Source organism: Glycine soja, chromosome 10 (genome assembly GCF_004193775.1).
Source record: "Glycine soja cultivar W05 chromosome 10, ASM419377v2, whole genome shotgun sequence".
In the NCBI taxonomy this organism is placed as follows: domain Eukaryota; kingdom Viridiplantae; phylum Streptophyta; class Magnoliopsida; order Fabales; family Fabaceae; genus Glycine; species Glycine soja.
This window is the reverse complement of record NC_041011.1, coordinates 3,988,954-4,000,863: the sequence shown is the minus strand read 5'-3', so window position 1 is coordinate 4,000,863 and position 11,910 is coordinate 3,988,954. Positions and strand designations below refer to the sequence as shown.

Here is an 11,910-nt window from a genome sequence, read left to right as displayed (position 1 = left end):
TAACAAATTATTCCAAAGGTATGATTTGGTAAATTCTTATAAATCATGAGAATTAGCTGTTCAATACTGCTTACAATCAGAAGCATACAGATGCACCGGAACAAAAAGAACCAGGGCAGTCAGTGAGCTAAAATTGCTAGAGACAAACATAAGACACACAATTCTATTGCAAATAACAGTGTATGGTACAAGGTTAGAAAAACAATGACATACGAACCATACTGGAATGCCTAACAATTTTTTTAAGTGCCTATTATCTCAAGTTAACTTAAGATCATTCCCTCCCAGATGAGGGCGGAGGCAAACACGGACTTCATGCTCTTCAGGTCCCACGCGATGTTTTGGCACCAGGATCTCAAGCACAGATCCTGGCCCATCGTAGTATGCTTCTATGTTGGCGTCTTCAGGAATTCGGGTTGAAAGAGGGATTTCTCGGACGAACTCTCCAGGAGGGCAGTGCTCTGACGATGGATCTGTAAGCTTGAATGTCCTATCATGTCTCTTGATGAGAGGCTTTCGAGATGTGCTCATACAAGAAACCTTTATGATACCGTGAGTCAGAGTGTTCCTCCATGAAACTTTCACACTTGGAAGATCTACAAAGGGCAGACTGATAATAATCAAGTAACCTTGTTCATCCTCATAAATAGTTTTTGCAGCTGTAACAGGTCCATAAACACTTTTTATCACCCCGCTGAAGTCATTCAACCAGTGTGGCTCAGTTGGGTGCATTTCTATATCTGGAATACGATCGGATGGAGGATTAACAGCCAAGTAACATTCTTCTTCATTCCCATGAGGGAAAAAGTCCTTCCTCTTTTTGCTGCTGACAGGAGAGAGGTCCAACCCATCACCATTACTGTGGTTAGATAGGTGAAGTCCAGATCCATTAAGACCAGATCCGTTAAGTCCAGATCCATTAAGCAGCTTCTTCGGGTGTGCATTAGGACCATTCTTGATTGGGGGAGGTGGCCTCTCAAGCTCAAAGTCCGTGTTGGGAAGATTTCTCCATGAACTGAAATCACTTGCTTCAGTTGGAATTGTAAAATTCAAGTCTCGGCCAGTGAGTTCTATCCACCTTTTTCGATCATCCTCATCCAGGGTCATCAGATTGGGTGTGGAAACAACCTCAACGCCATGCACGCATTGAGGGTTTGATAGTCCTCTATAATGCTTTCGTTGCATCCTGTGGGACCGAGCAAAACCCTTGTCAGCGCTAAACGGAAACGGGCGCTCCCCTTGGCGAGAATGCCCATTCATGTAACTCCTCAGCTGCATCTTACCCAGCGCGTTCTCCGGCCTCTCCTTGAAAACCCACATGTACATGTTTTCCATGTCGTGCTGAACCATGAAAACATCCAGCTTCAGATCAGACTTATCGAACCCTGAGACACCGTTGCTGTCCCTGACAATCTTGGCCTTGGACTTGTCATTCAAAGCAGGCTTAAAGTAAAAACTGAAGAAAAACCAAGCACCCCATATGCTATCAACACGCTTCGCGCACTTCCTACCAGCTTTGGGTAGATTGAGAAAACTCTCAGTCTCATAGCCTTGAGTACCAAGACCAACATCTAGAATATCACAGGGCTCAGAATTCCACGGCTGTGGCGGTGGGCTGCGCTCGGCGGAGAGGGGAAGATTAATATCCGGCGGACGGGTGAGTATGATTTGGCGATTCATCTCCAAATCCAGTTCCTCGTGAGAAGATGCACTTGAGTCCATTGACAAGAGCGTGGAAGGGTGATGATTCTCCATTGACAAAGAAGTAAGACAAGAATCGCCCATGCTAGCTCATCTGGTCGATGAGTTTTATTGCTGGTTCGTACAATATTGCCATCCCAAAAACACAATTTCAACAAAACAACCTTATAAACACCTTCATCATATCAATCCCCACTATATCTCCCCTCCATCAAACCCCTAGGTTTATCAAATTGAGTTGAAAACAGGAGAGAAAAAATCAACAAATCCAACCTATTTAAAATAATAATAATAATAACAGTTCTTCTAATTTTCTTTGTAAATTAATAAATAAATAAGAACAGAACTAACTAATTAACTATCTATCTATCTATATTATATAACAGAGAGACAGTGACACAGTGATATATCTCTTCAATCTCTGTATGAGAGGAAGAGGTTTCGAAAACGCTAGAGGGGAATTATATTTAACCCTATTCCAGGTAACTCCAAAAACCCTCCAAAATCAGGGGAAAAGCACTGAACCAAAACCATCAAATCCATAAGAGAGAAAAGAAAGAAGAAAAAAACAGTTTTCTGAAAATAGAGAGAGGGAGAGATCTTCAAGGATTATTTATTACCTTTTGGGATAAGCATCGGAGAAACGAGAAGAAGAGGAACCTCCATAGCCGACGATGATGCACAGCGTCATATCATCGACAACCATATTTTCTACACACTCTCTCTAGAATGTTTCCCCCTATTTTTATTTCCCCAAATTGAAAACCCTAATTTTTTTTATTTTTTATTTTTGTTGGGTGTTGTTAGATAGAGGAGAAGAGTGTATAAGGAGGTGTGGGGTGTGAGAGAGAGAAGAAGCGTAGGTGAGCGTGTCATTATAAGGACAAGTTCGTAGGTTGAAGCCTCCACTGGATACAACCACCCTCCTGGACCACCGTTTGTTTACGGTGACGGTGCGCTTTTGTGTGCCTTCGCTTTTTCGTAATATTTACACTCCAATTTTAACTTGTCTTCTCTCCTCTTCTGGGTCATATATTCCTATCCATTCCCATCTATTGGTTAATCCCCATAATTCCATAAATATATAGTATTACCTTCCCATTCTACTCATGGAAAAAAAAATTCTCTCCATCAAAATTCATTTGACTGAATTTGAAGGTATATACATGGTAAACTAGCATTAGTCTCTAAAAAAGCAAAAATATAAAATATTGTCACATTATTAAAATAAATTTTTATATCGTCGTTTGAGTCTTTAAATTTAATTATTTTTTGGTTTTATTTATAAGAAATGTGTTGTAGTGTAAAATGTCATATTTATAAGAACACATGTTGTATTAAGTGGTAATATTACTAAGGGTATTCATGGTAAGGGTTATTCGCGAACTCAAATGGACAAAAATTGATCCAAACAATTTGGATTGAGTCATTTATGTATTTGGATCAAAATCAAATCAAAATGATCAAAATCGTTCATGTACATATTGGATCACGGATTTAGATTTATAGATCCGTTGACCCGACCCGTGAAATTATAATTAAAATATAAATTTTATTATATATATATATATAACTAAAAAATTAATTTAGAATCAAAACAAAGAAAAAATAGGGTGAGGTGTAAAAAAATGAGTTAGATAAGTATTTGGAGGATGATGTAGAAAATCATCACCCTCAGTTTGACATTATGAATGGATGAAAATTAAAAACATCTAAATATTATATTCTTTCTTGTATGGCTAGAGATATATTGGTCATTTCTGTACCTACTGGTATAATGGGTAGAATTCTAGATTCATTCTGTAGTTCCTTAAGTCTCGTTAAGCTTTCATTTGTGTCCAAAATTAGCTTAGATTTGATAAGCAAGATGTTAATGACTTGCAAGTTAAAATAAATGAAGCGGAAAAAATTGAATCATGTTTGTAATCTCTTATTTTATTTTTTACATGTGTATAAAATATTAATTAATTTTTGTGCTAATAGAGTTGTGTTTTAATTTTTAAACTTGTTTGGTTTGGCTTTGAATCCTATTAACATTGAAACTCCAAGTGTTGGGACTACTAATGTTTGAACTTCTTAAGATATTATTTTCAAGTACATTGTTATTTGTTTCACCTTTTTATTCGTATTTATTTTTTGTCATGTTTATAATATTAATGAATCATGTTTTATTCTTTTGTTTTAACAAATTTGGTTGCAACAAATTTGGATATAGCAAATCTAGTTGTAGCAAAGATTATAGTAAGAAATTAGTTTGTAGGAAATAGTTGTGATTCATACTATTATAGTAAATCTCATTGAAAAATATTTTGTTTTAATTTGTATTAGTCTATTTTAGAATATTATGTTGATGGTATTAAATGAAACAATTTTACTACTTTCAAATATTTTATAATATTGTGTTAATTGTATTGGATATTTGAATTAATCATGATATAAAATAGTAGTCTTAAGAAAAAAAAGCATCAAATTTTAATGGGTAACCCGTTGGCTTGAACCAAACCAGACCGTTCATGAATGGATTGGGTTGAGTTAGGTTTAAAATAAATTATAAAAACCGAACCGAATCAAACTGATCAAGTTTGATTGGATTGAGTCTTGAATTTGACCAAAACCAGTCCAAACTAACCCGTTAACACCCTTAAATATTACTTTAGTTCCTAAAAATGTATAAATAATATCACTTAAATCAAACAATTTTTGCATTTTAAATTAAAGTGAGTGGTGAATTTCACTTTTATTTTTTATTTTATTTTATTATTTTCTGGACTAAAGTAACAATGTCTTACAATTTTGGGGACCAATATCAATATTCACTCGCATAAATATCTATTCTCACTTCTAGAAAATTATTGATCCATAAAACACCATATGCCAAAGGTAAGACTAATCTTGAAAATGAGAAGAGTAACTAGGAACCTATCTCAAACTCGGCCAGGGAATATCTTAGTCACTAATAAGAGAAGCTCTTACCAACCTATTCCTCAAAGGATATCCTCATCAAAACTTTAGAGATCGTCATTATTTTATCGCATCCTTCTAATGGTTGTATAATAAAGGGATCTCTAACCCATTAATACCTGGTAGACATTTGCTCCAACCTTTATAAATACAAGGTGTTGTGCATTTGAAGGCAATGAACACTAGAAAGATTTTCACCAATAGGTCATTAAATAAACCACATAAGTGAACCTTATATCACACTCTAACCTTAAATCTTAAAGGCATTAAGCTTATGAGTCTTCCTAGCTTATATGGTGCTTAACTTGCTCATTTTTATCTAATGTGAGACTTCATCTTCACACTTATATTCCAATAATTTCCCCTGTAACACCCCGAAGAATTACACCGGAAAGAAAGGGATCCAGAGGTTGTGCATGTAAAGACTATACAGTTGAGAATGACTTAAAAAAATTAATGGGTACTACCAATACAACAAGATACATCTACTTTTTGGTAGTCTATTACTTAAGAACGTCATAGTTAAGTGTTCTTAGCTAGGAGTAGTTATGGGATAAGTGACATTCTGGGAAGTTTCTTATAAAGCACATGAGTGAGGACAAATCATGTTGAAAAGTCTTGTGTTGGTTTGTGAGGATAATGATTGATCTTAAAAGCAACTAAAGCAAATTGTTGAGGTCTTGAAAATGGTTACCTACGAAGGATTCTGATCAGTGAAGGGTTTTGATCAACGAGGAATTGAGTAAAGTGTCACCATATGAAGAGTCGTAGCGTAAGAGCTGATGATAAGTCGACAATTAGGGGCACCCCCCCCCCCCCCCTAAGTATAAGTTTCTTCTACATGCTAGTTCCCCCTCAAGTGGAAGCCTTTTTTGATCTTCGACTATCCAATGATGACCCTTAAAACTAACTCATGGTTGCCTCGTCAATATGCTCTACACTGTTAGGCCCTTAGAGCTTTAGCCATGGTTATTGCCAACATGTTCTAGATAATTACATCGTTGTTCTTCATCATTTCATGATCACGGGACACGCCGCATGACCTACATGTTACTAGGAAGACTTTCGATTCATATATGGACTCACCATCAAGAAGATTTTTGGTACAAAGGATCTCATGCTTGGATCCACCGCCAAACCATCTTACTTGTTCAAGTGAGTCACTTTGTTAAAGTATCGACTTTGATACCAATACGACTTTTTGTGCATTTGAAGAGATAAATATTAGAAAGATTTTTTCACCAATAAACCATCGAACAAACCACATAAATAAATTTGACACCACACTCTAACTCAAAATCTTAAAACATTCAATTTGTAGGTCTTCCACACTTTATCTTATGCTTCAATTTTTCATTCATACTCAATATAAGATTTCACCTTCACACTAATATTCCAACAAAAAAACTCAATCCAGTTTAACATTCATCACCTCACTCTAAAAACTCTGAGTAGCATTTACTAACTTGTGCACCAAAGTTTACACAAGTGACTCCATCTAATGGCAAAAGTAAAGTTGAGGTTTTATTTATTTAGGCCTAGACCGGCTAGACTCCATGGTTCCAGTTAATTAACTCATGGCATCACTTTGAAGCGTCCAACGTACACTCCGCAAATTACATTGGACTGTTGTTGCATGGTTGAGCCATCGTATTGGGTCTCATGTGAAAGATTACTTCAAAAAAACTACTATCATTCCGAAATCAATTTGTGATATCACGCATGTCATTGACATGTTTCGTCATATCTCATAAATGATGTTTTTAAAATTACGTCAATTAATGAACTAATGAATATATTGATTTATAGTTTATTTGTTCACTTGTGATTAAATTGATAATATAAAATAAAATTATAAATTTTAAATAAATATAAAATTCATATTATATATTTTAAAAAATAAATTTTTATAATATATAATTAAATAATATGGATTTATAGATAAATTACATATATAAGTCTTTGTTCATTAAAAAAACCGTTTCAAAATATATTTAAAAAAATAAAAAGAAAAAATTAATTGTGTTTCAAAAATATCGGCACCAATTCTTAACCATTTTTTCTTTTGCTCGTTTCTTGAATTGTTAGAAACAATAACCTAGTCAATTATTGATCTAATTGGCCGAGTTAGCTAATTTAATTATGATTTTAAAATTGTGTTCATAAATATTTAAAGAATAGTCATATGTAAAGCTGCACGACTACCAATTCAAGTTCACCATTGGAAAGCTATTGCCAATGCTGCAACATTCATGAAAATGGTTTTGACATAGAAAGAGAAGCGGGTTGATTGGTTTCTTGATGAACCTTGGCTGAACGAAGGAGCCCTAATCCAATATAGTGGATGTGGTGCATATTTCCAATGATGATATTCTTAATTGGGTTTAATGGAAAATGAAACCTTATCAGTCTAACCACTATCTGGCCTCGAAATATTTTTGGTAGGGTATTCTTGTTTCCTTTTTTATTTATTATTTATTGATAAATGTTAGTAAAAAGGATTTGAACTATTTCATTTTTTTTCCTGTTAACTATAAAATTGATCTTATAATTTTAAGTTATTTTTCTTTACTTATAAATAGAGTACATATGGTTTATTCTTATTGTGAATGAGTATAATTTAAATATGTCTTACGCTAAAATATTTTTCTGATAATTTTTTAATTTTTTAATGGGTACAGTTTATCAAAGAAAAAGTAAATGGATAAAATGAAACTAAATACATACATTCGTAAATTTAAATTAACTTGCACATAAGTTAATTTATAAAAACTGTTTGCCCAGATTTATCAGGGAAGACTTTTCTCGCAATTATTTTAGTTTGTTTTATTTTTGTTAATCTTTTTTCATGATTTTGGCCTAGTCTCCCATGCTTTCTAATTTCTTTTTCATTCATTTTGAAGAAAATTGGTGTGCAGGTGATTAGTAGGCTTTGGAGTGTCAACTTTATTAGAATGCCTTAGTCCTGCTTTGATGCTTTACATATTATTACCTTTAATTTTTTTTATTATAAAAACTCTTTCATTTAACTTATAAAAGGAGTTTACTTTACTTTAATTTTTTTTTATTTATTTTCTTTTTCTATAAGTGTTTATTGAAAAAATTATCAAAACAAGACCCGGCTAAATGACAAAAAAAATATTTAAATTGATTAAGCATTATCAAACCGCTACAAAAGAATTATTAGAAATGCAAATTTTATACATAGTGCATATTTATAAATACAAATTCAACGACACCTATATATGATGTAGGTACGAGGTACTTTAATTCACCTAAACGGCGTTATATTTTCCCCCGTACGTTTATTGCAATTGCCAGGAAAACAAAGTTATTAATTTATTATAGTTTAATCAGCATGACAAAAAAGAAAGAAAAAAGAAAACTCAAAAAGAAAACGCTGTCCACCAGTTAGTGACATTCTTCTTTTATTGGTGGGATATGTGGCTATCTGTTGCATCACGATGGAAAGTGGAATTACTTTATTAGTGTTGGCCCTGTGTTGAATGTTGGTTCCTTTATATTTCTGGGTTCATTTCAGATATAAGATCTGAATTTCCCAATTTGTATAAAGGGCAACACAAGTTTAGGTACAATTATCATCTTATAAAAGTCTATAATTGTCACTTTTTTTCACTTTTTCTCCCCTCCAACTAAACTAAGTTATAGCAAATTCGTCATGCCATAATGCCGAGTGCGACAATATAATAACTATGATTAAGTTATTCTCCAACAAAGCTTGCCTTGTGTTGCATCATTGATAATGCTTCCATGACCCATTAAATTTGTGTCAACAATACATTTTCCCTCTGGACAAGAGAAACCATGTGCTTACGTTGTTCTTGTTTCTAAAGTAGTAAATTTTCTGCCTTAATTCATCTTCTTTACCATGTCACCAACAAAAGCATTTTACACCCCTTCGCCACATCCCACATGGATACACAAGTACATTAAATTATCGTTATATATATTATTTTAAAAAATATTTATTTTAAAAAAATATTACAAAAGTGTTAATGCTAGTAAAAGATTATGTATGTTTTTAAATTTATTGAAATAGAGATTAATCTCACTTATAATTTCTCATTATTGTTAACTTAAAAAAATTATACAATGATAATCAAACATAAATTTTTTCACTGAATAAATTATTTTTATTTATGTGTGAACATAATCATATTTTACATCACTAAGTCAATCTTTTGGATTAAATTAGGTAACAATTAAACTTTAGATACTTATATTATTTAATAACTTTTTTATGAAATATAAATTTTATTTGATATTATTTTAACCATTATGCATAATAAATTTAAAGCTTTATTTGTTACAAATTTCAGATACCTAAATATATAGTATAATATAAAAAGTGGATTTTTTTTACAGAATAATAAATCCACTTTTAAACTAATTTGTTACAATTTATGTTGGTTTGTCATATTAGAATGAAAACTCAAAAATTGCGTCACAAAAGACGTGTAATTATATGAAAAAAGAGCATGTACGAAAGTTATCCCGTTTTAAATAATAATAATAATAATAATAATAATAATAATAATAATAATTTAACTTTTTTATAAAAGAGAAAGTAAATTCAGCTTAATATCTATGTACTAACAATATAAAATTTATTACACATAATAAATTGTAATTAAATAATTGTGTAAAATAATTTATACTATTAATACATAATTTTTCTCTCAAATAAATTAGCATATGATTTTATCACATCAAAGATTCAAAGTATCATTTTACGTCCATCCGAATTTGATTTTGTTGTCAAATTAGTTAAGCTTCCAAGTCGTTAGTAGAGATGTAAAAAAGATAAACATTGCTTGTGCATTGACTAATATGACAACCAGGGTTGGATTTGGGGGAGCTGTAACACCCTACGCCAATTATATCAAAATAAGAGAAATTCTGAAGTCTTATACACTTGATGACAGCTTAACAAAATTAATTAATGTTACTTATACCAATAAAATGTAATTATTTTTTAATAATTTATCACTTAAAAATTTCACAATTAAATATGTTTGACTTAAAGTAATTATGAAATGATTAATATTGTAGAAATTTTGTAAGAAAGCATGAGTAAGGATAAAACACGCCTGAAAAGTCTCATGCATGTTTGGGGAACAATAATTAATCCTGAAAGCAGCCTAAACAGATTGATAAATAAAGAGTGAAGTAAAACTTCACTATATAAAATGTCATAATGTGTAAGTCATTGAAAAATCAATGATCAAAGACATTATAAAGGTGAATAAAGACTTAAGTCTTCCCTCTTAAAACTGTTTTCATTTATATACATATACTTTAAGTTAATTAGTATAAAATTATAAAAAAATAATTTTGTATGTTGTTAATGTAATAACGATTAATGTAAAATTATGTAAAATTAATTATGTTTGTTGTTTTATTAAAATAATTAAAGTGATAACTAGTGTAAGTAAAATTAATTGTGTGTTTGTTGTTATTATAATAACAATTAAGATTATCATCATTTAATAAAAAAAAATATTTTTTTTGTAAAAATAATAATTTTTTTAAAAAGAAAAATAAATTTATAGCCTTTTTTATAAGGTTTTAAAATCCGTCACTAATTGACAACTTGTATAATTAAGGGAGAAAAAAGAAATATAAAATATAATAAAAATTGTGATAAAAAATAAACATAAAAAATATTATTATATGAGTTATTGGATAAATAACATTAACTTTTTTAATCTCGTCGTCGTAAATTCCGTTGCCGAACCTTTTCCTTGTCTAAACTTTCTTCTAGTTTAAAAAGAAAAAGAAGTCATTAATTGCATATGGAACTGGCTCAATTTGATGTCGGCAGAAAGTCTTTATTTGATTTTTGCACGTGGAGTGGACATTCATTGATAAGTGATGTATTTTCATATTATTGTAAGTTACTCGAATAATGTCCTTTCCTTAAAATGCTATAACTTATCATCCAATTGAAGTATTTATTTATTATTAAAAAAAAAAGAGTCACCAACCATCTACGTCTTGAGAGTCTACTTTATAGAAGTAATTTAATTTTTCAGTTTATTTTCATAAAATAACACCTATTATTATATATTAACACGTCTTTATTATATTTTAATTTTAAAATTAATTATACAAGAATTTTAAATTTTAATTTTCTTACTTACATTGCTTATATTTAAAAATATTGCTACAAAACATACTTAATATAGTTGTATATTAATGAAGCAAGGATGGGAGAGAGAAAAAGTGGCGTCTCATGAGGAGCTACACTTTCCACTATATGGCCTTGTTGATGAGATGAAAATGGCAAGACAAGAGAAGAAACAAAGCATGATGATTATATAAGGCCATTTCTTTAATGTAATTATTGAGAAAAGGGGGATGCAACTAGATCTTGGAAAACATATTCTACTCCCCCACTTAAGTAGAATATGGAAATGCGCATTATTACTAGACAAAAGCTTGTATTTTAAAACTCAATTTTAAAGTTGTGCAGTGGACACGTGGTGCATCAGAACAGATATCAACGTATCAGTTATCACCTATAAGAGTGTATAGGAGCTTATGGCTTCGATGTATTCGATAATATTATAAAGGAGAGGGTGTGTCTTGTAGTTTATCCGTACGAGGTACTACCCAAACCAGATTGGCATTGCCCAATACGGCCTTTGAGCTTTTAGAAGGACAAGTTTAGTTAAAGCTAAGCTCGCGTGTCTTCTGTATTTTCTTTCTTTAACGAGGAAAAAGAAAAAAAAAATGAAATGAGATATTGTAATCACTTTGCAAAGTTGATATAGACCATAATGTGGGGTATTTTTTTTATTTAATTTTATCCGGACTCTTCATAGATATCCTTTGATGTTTTGGATTATAGATTAATTTTATTTGTGATGTGTGATTGTGGTTAAATAAAAAATTATATACATTTAAAAAATTAAATTAAATTTTCCTATATTAAATAGATCGGTTCTCATATATAATTAAATACTATAAAATTTTATATTATTATGTTATTTTTATAGGTTTTATCATGTGACGTATGCTAGAGTATTAGGAAGACAAGTCAACAAAACATAAAAGAGATTGGTATAAGAAAATAAGATTGACCTTTCATTTCTAATTATAAAATTATTTTAACTAATTTATGTCTCTTAGGGTTGTTTATTTTATGGGTTATTTAGTTAAGACGAGAGAAAATTATCCCGCATTTGTTAGTAGGTTATAAAAAAATTAATCATGAGTATATTT

The 11,910-nt window shown here is 31.1% G+C and overlaps 1 protein-coding gene across 2 annotated transcripts; it reads right to left on the bottom strand.

Annotated features, from left to right (window-relative positions):
* LOC114372505 lies at window positions 1–2,755 on the bottom strand. 2 transcript variants are annotated; one of them, XM_028330090.1, is made up of 2 exons: window positions 2,322–2,755; window positions 1–1,920 (listed from the first exon to the last, which is right to left on the bottom strand). In XM_028330090.1, exon 2 carries the CDS (start codon window positions 1,783–1,785, stop codon window positions 259–261), a length of 1,527 nt encoding a protein of 508 aa, XP_028185891.1. In that variant the 5' UTR covers window positions 1,786–1,920; window positions 2,322–2,755; the 3' UTR covers window positions 1–258. The 2 variants fall into 2 exon arrangements, with proteins under 2 accessions (XP_028185891.1, XP_028185892.1); XM_028330091.1 differs by having other exon boundaries at window positions 1–1,815; window positions 2,322–2,566.
* Between the last annotated feature and the right edge of the window lie 9,155 nt (window positions 2,756–11,910).